Source organism: Myotis daubentonii, chromosome 1 (assembly GCF_963259705.1).
Source record: "Myotis daubentonii chromosome 1, mMyoDau2.1, whole genome shotgun sequence".
NCBI lineage: Eukaryota > Metazoa > Chordata > Mammalia > Chiroptera > Vespertilionidae > Myotis > Myotis daubentonii.
The window spans coordinates 199,238,912-199,246,539 of NC_081840.1; the positions used below are offsets into that span (position 1 = coordinate 199,238,912).

At 46.1% G+C, this 7,628-nt stretch overlaps 1 protein-coding gene across 1 annotated transcript in view; it reads right to left on the minus strand.

Moving 5' to 3' along the window:
* Positions 1 to 4,685, minus strand: part of SPMAP2L (sperm microtubule associated protein 2 like) — a 53,555-nt gene extending 48,870 nt beyond the window's left edge. Inside the window, exon 1 of the mRNA XM_059708248.1 lies at positions 4,124 to 4,685. Within this exon, the coding sequence (XP_059564231.1) occupies positions 4,124 to 4,685 (562 nt within the window). The remainder of the gene's footprint in view (positions 1 to 4,123) is intronic.
* Between the last annotated feature and the right edge of the window lie 2,943 nt (positions 4,686 to 7,628).

Consider the following 7,628-nt stretch of genomic DNA (forward strand, 5'->3'; position numbering starts at 1 on the left):
AAGAGTTCAGGAGAACAGGGAGGGCTCAGTAAATGAGAAGCAGCCACCAGTCAGGTCAGTGATAAACTGGGAGATTGTGATGTCATAGAGGCCAAGAGAAAGAGGTCTGTAGTCAATTGTATTAAATGCTGCCAAGAGGTCAAGTAAGATAATAACAACACTGCTAATAACACTGCTGAGCACTTACCATGTACCACAGTCTGTTTTAAATGCCTCACTGGTATTAATGCATTTAATCTTAACAACCCTAACAATAGAGAAGGATCCATTGGATTTGGTAACACAGAAGCTGAATGAAGAGAACTTTCATTCAACAATAATTGCTAAGTCCTTACTTGTTCCAGGCACCACTTTAGGCACTGAGGATGGAACCGTAGGAAAAATAAAAGTCCTGCCTTCACTTGTATGCATGTGTATGAGCCTAACCAATAGACACAGACAACAGGGGGGCTGAGGGCATACGTGGGGGGGTTCGGGGTCAATGGGGAGATAAGGACACATATGTAATACCTTAATCAATAAAAAAAGGAAAAACAAAAACAAAAAAGTCCTGCCCTCTGACAGCTTAAACAAATACATTTGTAAGTGGAAACAGATAAGTTCTTTAAAGAAAATGAACAGAGTGGGCCGGCGTGGCTCAGTGGTTGAGTGTCAACCTATGAACCAGGTGGTCATGGTTCGATTCCCAGTCAGGACAGATGCCCGGGTTGTGGGCTTGATCCCCAGTAGGGGGCATGCAGGAGGCAGCCAATCAATGATTCCCATTGATGTTTCTATTTCTCCCCCTCCCTTCCTCTCTCTGAAATCAATAAAAAATATATATTTTTAAAGTCACACACATAAAAAGAAAGAAAATGAGCAGAGTGGTCTGATACAGCTTTATAAGGAGGTGACAAATATTTGAGGAAAGTGTGTCCTGGCAGAGTGAAAAGCAAATGAAATGATTGTGAGGTGGAAGCAAGGAGGCCCGCGTGGCTGAAGAGCAGTGATGGTGGGGAGAGTTTTGGCATACGAGACTGGGGAGGCAGGCAGAGGCCAGATCATGTGGGGCCTTGTAGGCCTGCTAAGAATTTTAGATTACAAACTATGTGAGATGAGAAACCCCTCTGAAGAGTATAAAGCAGGAAAGTTGCATATAATTTATGTTCTAAGGCCGGGGTCCTCAAACTATGGCCCGCGGGCCACATGCAAATACAAATATTGTATTCGTTCCCGTTTTGTTTGTTTTTTACTTCAAAATAAGATATGTGCAGTGTGCATAGGAATTTGTTCATAGTTTCTTGTTAAACTATAGTCCGGCCCTCCAACGGTCTGAGGGACAGTGAACTGGCCCCGTTTAAAAAGTTTGAGGACCCCTGTTCTAAGGGATCCCTGTGACCACTACTAGTATATGAGCAATAAACTGGGATGGGAAAGTAGAGGGAGAATGGGGCAAGAGTAGAAGCCATTGCAGTGGACCAAGCAAAAGATAGTGGCTTACAAAGATGATAAAGCTTTGCCCTAGTTGGTGTGGCTCAGTTGGTTGGAGCATCGTCCCATACACCAGAAGGCATATACCCAGATTGCAGGTATCGGATGTTTTTCTCTCTCCCCCTTCCTCTCTCTGAAATCAATAAAAATAAATTATTTTAAAATGACATTGGTTTAAGATGTTAAGACATGGCCATAGTCATGATATATTTCAAAATTAGGATTTGCTAATCATTTGGAGGCAGGCTGTAAGAGTAAAACAGGTGTCAAGAATGACTTCAAGGCTTTCAACCTGAGCCCCTGGATGAATGAATGGGGGTGACATTTGCTAAAATGGTGAACAATGGGGGAAGAACAAATTTGGGTGCAGAAGTAAGAGTTTCAGATATGGACACATTAAATTTTACATGCTTACTAGGTATGTTAAACAATTGGTTATAAAACTCTGGAGTTTAAGGGAGAATTGAGGCTAGAGATATTTGGGAACTTACCAGCATATAATTAAAGCCATGAAACCAATGACATAACTCAGGGAACAAGGAAAGTTCTAAAGACTCTGAAAAAAACTGATCCCCACTCACTTTCGCCTAAAGCAGCGGTTCTCAACCTGTGGGTCGCGACCCCTTTGGGGGTCGAACGACCCTTTCACAGGGGTCGCCTAAGGCCATCGGAAAACACATATATAATTACATATTGTTTTTGTGGTTAATCACTATGCTTTAATTATGTTCAATTTGTAACAATGAAATTGGGGGTCGCCACAACATGAGGAACTGTATTAAAGGGACGCGGCATTAGGAAGGTTGAGAACCACTGGCCTAAAGGCTGGGAATAGAAGCAAAGGAAACTGAGTCAGGAACAATCAATGAGGTCTGATGACAAGGAAAGCAGTGGTTAACCCCAAAGTCAAATAAAGAAAGACTTCCAAGAAAGAGGTAATGTGTGGCAAATGAGTAAGATGAGGATGAAGGATGAACCGTTGAATTTGGCAAAGCAGAGGTCATTGTGACTTCAACAAGAGCAACTTCCGCTACATAAAGGAGATGAAAGCTTCAAGCTGTTCTCAAGAAAATGGGAAGAGAGGCTCTGAAAATAATGACTTATAGACAACTATTTTGAGAAATTTTTCTCTAAAGAAGTGGTACCTGGAGGGGTACATGGGGTTAAGGGAAGTTTTTTTTGTTTTGTTTTGTTTTGTTTTTCTGCTTAAGATAGGAGTTATCACTGCATGTCGATGTGCTGATGGGAATGATCCAGTAGAGAGAGGACTAAAATGATGCAGGAGAGAGAAGGCTAATTTTAGGAGAAAAGCAGCTTAAAGTTGGAGGGGATGGGATCCAACTTGCAGGTTGGGAGACTGGCCTTGAATAGGAACAGAGACAGTTCATCCATTATCAGCAGGAGAAAAGCTAGAGTGCATAGACAGGTGCTGGTAGTTTGATAGCTTCTGTGTTGGAAAATGAGCTGACTAGGGACATGCACTATGATTGCCAAGCAGCACTGAGAGCCTACCTCTAAGTTCGACATCATGAATTTCAAAGACCAGAACAGTTGTTGTTTTGTTGTCATCATCTGTTTTTTCAAGTGCAGACAAGAATTGGCAAGGGAGTTAAGGATATTTGCAAAGGAATAAGTAATTCCATTGGTGGGCCATGGAGTGTAAAATGATATATGGGTCTCCTTCAAGATCTTCAGCTGTTTGAGAGTCAAAGGTATGAAGGAGGGAGGAGTGAGAAGTAACCAGGTGAATAAAGTGTGTTTGCAGGTAGTGCCAAGTGACCGCTTGAGATTAGTGGTCGTGAAACGGAAATAGAAGCACACAATATGATTATGGAATTTCGTACAGCAGTAGTCACCTGCTCAGGTGTTGGCAGAAGGTGGGTGGTTGGGGTTAACCAGGGTTGGGGTTTTGCCAGGAGAAGTATGGTGGTTTGCCAAAGAGCCAGTGCGGTGGTAGATTATGTGAGCAACTGGAACAATAGACCATAAAATCCAGGCTGATAGAGAGGAGTCAAGGAGAATATGAGATTTAACTGCTTTGGGTGGGGTCATCATTGAGAGGCCAGAGGTGAGCTGGGGTGATGAGAGCAAAGGATGTTCACACCCAAGTCCCATCAGCGCTGCTACCCTGCGACCTTGGTGAGGACTGAGCATATAGTAGGCGTTTACTTGGTTGACTACTTGCTCCATGAGTATTTTGTTACTACAACTTCCACAATATGATAGCTAAGCATTTCTTGATTGTCACCATGTGCCAAACACTGACAAAAATATCCTCTCTTTAACGATCCCTCTAGCTGGGGAGAAACATAACGATGAAATACAAATTCTCAAGTGCTATAACAGAGATCATGTTCAAAGGGGCAACCCAGAGGAATGCAGTAACTAACTGTAGGGAAGAATTGCGAAGAGCTTTAAAAAGAAGCGATGGTGGGTAATCAAGACAGCGAGGAGGTCAGCAGGTGGAGGGAGGAGAGACTGATCCCGTTCCTCTGGGGACTAGTCTCAGTTTCCCCCCAGGAACAGAAGTAGGTGGATGGCACACCAGTCATCTTCCTTTAAAACAAAAGGAGCGTTCAAACTTCCACACGAGGACCCCCGGTTTTAGGTGGGGCCGGGTTGCTCAGTGCCTTGGAGGGGCCCGCACACCTACCGCTCTGGTAACTCAGGGAAGTCTGCGGCAGGTTCCTGGTCCCCGGAGTCGGAGCGATCGTCATGGCGGCGTCGTGAGGCAGCTCCGATTTGTGGGCCTTGTGGGCGCCGTGGGACTTAGCGCGCACACGGAGCTTTTGGGGCTCCTGGCATGCATGGGGCTGCTGGGGCTCGTAGGGCTCGTAGTGGTAAGGCTCGTAGGGTTCATAGGGTTCGTCGTTTTCGTAGGGTTCGTAGGGAGCATCGTGAACGTGGAGCTCAGAGGGTTCAAAGGGCCCAATGTATTTGTAGGGTTCACAGAGTATGTATGGCTCATAGGACTCGGAGGGCTCGGGGATCTCCTTGCTCTCCTCTAGCTGGCCTTGCTCGTCGGCTGCCTCCGACACCTTGGACTCCGGCTCTGGCTCCGGCTCCGGCTCCGGCTCCGGCTCCTGTTCGCCAAGCGCAGTCAGGATGCCTTGTACTAAGGGTGCCTGGGAAGCTTTCAAGCTAGCGGATATTTCTGTCGTATCATGCCCATCGGATAGCTCCGATGAACCCAAAAACTCTTGGTTATTATTCATGGGGGCCCAGGAAGCTCCGGTTGCGCGGGCCCCGGCCCTAGCTGGGTCGCGGTTGGCCTTGACGCGATGGCAGAAGGATGAGTTTCCGCCCGCGCCCTGCCCCAGCCCACCCGACGCAGAGGCCGGACGAGGAGCCCCGTCCTGGCCCGCTCCCGGCAGGTTCTCTGGTTGCCAAGGCGACGTGACGCACCCCAGGGGCCCACAAGCACGCTCCGCCCTAGAGAAAGAAGCCAGAGACCCCTGTGTGCCCAGCCTCAGCTCGCTGCTGACCAGCCGTTCCGAGTGTCAAGGGCGAGTACTCCGTTTGCTCCGGTTGCGGAGACTTGCAGAACGTACCAGCTTCCAGACCAGTTACAGCGCCACTCAGACAGCCGAGCCAAGTCTCTGTTAGGTTCCCTGGCACAGGTTCTCCGTAGGCACGGAGGGGATGCTGAGATTGACAGTCCAGGCCATCTCTCTCTCTCTCTCTCTCTCTCTCTCTCTCTCTCTCTCTCTCTCTCTCTCTCTCTCTCTCTCTATTCTGCAGAGCCTTCCAGACGGGTGTTCTGAGTTGGCCGACCTCCAATCAGGACACTCCAAACCAGTGGTTCTCAACCTTCTGGCCCTTTAAATACAGTTCCTCATGTTGTGACCCAACCATAAAACTATTTTCGTTGCTACTTCATAAATGTAATGTTGCTACTGTTATGAATCGTAATGTAAATATCTGATATGCAGGATGGTCTTAGGTGACCCCTGTGAAAGGGTCGTTCGACTGCCGAAGGGGTCGCGACCCACAGGTTGAGAACCGCTGCTCCAAACTGTTTAAAATAAATTGCAAGCTTTGCACCTTATGGGGCCCCGTGGGTGATCTGGTCCTTGCCTCTCTCTCCAGTCTACTGGGGGCTGCTCTGCCCTTACTGGCTACATTCCAGCCTCCCTGTTCCTCTCTAACATGTCAAGCAATTTCCCATGTCAGCTTCTTCCTACACCTGGACCTTCACATTGGCCCAGTGCTGGTCCTGGCAAAATGACCACAGGGATTGGTTCGGGGATGAATACGTGACCCTGGCAGAGCCAATCAGTGCCCTCCCTGAGATCTGCTGGATGGCTGCTTTAGAAGGAGAGGGTCCATCTTATTCCGGGATCATGAGCTGTACTAGTATACGAATGTGGTAGGCGAATGTCCCTCGCCCAGGGAATCTGGAGAATGAAGCCAAGTAGAGGTTAGCAGGGCCAAATGATGGAGAACATTTTAACTTTGAACCCCTGAATCCACCCAGGCCCAAGTTTCCCAGTATGATGAGACTCCCAGATCCCCTTTTCTTGGCATACAAAAATCTAACTTGAATTTCCATCATTTTTAACTGAAAGAGTTCTGACACATTTTCTAGTACAGAGTTGGTGCTCATTAAATGTTGATTAAATGAATGAATGAAAAGACAGACCAGCTCTTAGCATGCACACTAAACCTATGGCTTCTCAGCCTGGAAGGCTGGCAACAGACACCAGAGTGTGGAAAGTTCTCCAAAGGAATAAATGCCACCCCCCATGAGGTCTGTTGGGCAGACCACCGGCCAGACAGCTTCTTTACTACACTCGCACCTGTCTTGGCCGTTTCCATTAGAAACCCCTGAGACATGTGCCTCCCTTGACAGTCTGCCAATATTTCACGTCTTTGCTTTATTCATCCCCAGCACCAACCAGTGACCACCATATTGGCATTCAATAGCTATTCCCTGAAGGAAACATGCTGACCACAACATTTATTGCTAAAATGCAGAATCTAAAATTAAAAAAAAACAAGGCTAAGTGAGGAAAAACAGAGATATCACTTCGTATCTAAAAGCATCATCTTTGAAATAGGCATCCAGGAACTTAGGTATTCCCCTGACCACCCTAGAAAACATAATAAAAAGATACCTTATAGAATCAGAGTTTGGGACTGGAAGTGGCCTGCATTTGGTTTAGTCTTTTGCCAGAGTGAAGACTGAGTAAGACACAAAATAGTTAAGGAATTGTCCAGGACTCAGTTCATGGCCATCCTTGGGGCAGAGGCTGAAAATTCGGGGTTTCTGATAATCCCAAATCATTGTGTGAACCAGTCTCCATAGGCCAGACAAAAGAAGGTCTGACCTCAGACACCTGAATGGGCTGTCGTAATATCATGCTGTTAAACACCATCCTGCACCTCTGACTATGAGAAAGCTAGTGACCTTAAAGGCACACACTCTAGCATCTCAGAGCGAAATTACTAATCATTTGCACATGCACGCTGAAGTTCAATTATGTGCCATTTAGACCCAAAGTTTGATAGAGAAGTCTATGTGCTAACAATGGGAGGGGCTGTCTTCACCAAATTTGGTTTTTTGTTTTGCTACAGATTCCAAGTTTTAAAGGAAGACTTTGCAGAACAAATCCTCTTTCCAATTTTTTTTATTTTTTCAACTAATGGTTTTCTTAGTCTAATAAATTTTTAAAGAACAGTTTTAGGTTCACAGCAAAATTAATCAGAATACACAGAGATTTGCCGTATACCTCCACTCATGCATAGCCTCCCTCATTATCAACATCTTCCATCGGAGCAGTACATTTGTTACAACCCATGAACCTACAACGGCACATCATAATTACCCAAAGTTCATGGTTAACATTAGGACTCACACTTGGTGTTTTGAATTCCATGGGTTTGGCCGAATGTACTAGTATACTGGTAATGACAAGTGCCCGCCAGTGCAGTGTAATACAGAGTAGTTTCATGGCCCTAAAAGTCCTCTATGCTCCACCTATTCATCCTTCCCCCCTCCCACCCTGCCCCTGGCAGCCACTTATCCTTTGAACTATCGACACAGTTTTGCCTTTTCTAGAATGTCTTATAGTTGGAATCATACAGCATGCAGCCTTTTTGGATTGTCTTCTTTCACTTAGTAACATGCATTCAAACTTTCTCCATTTCTTTTCATG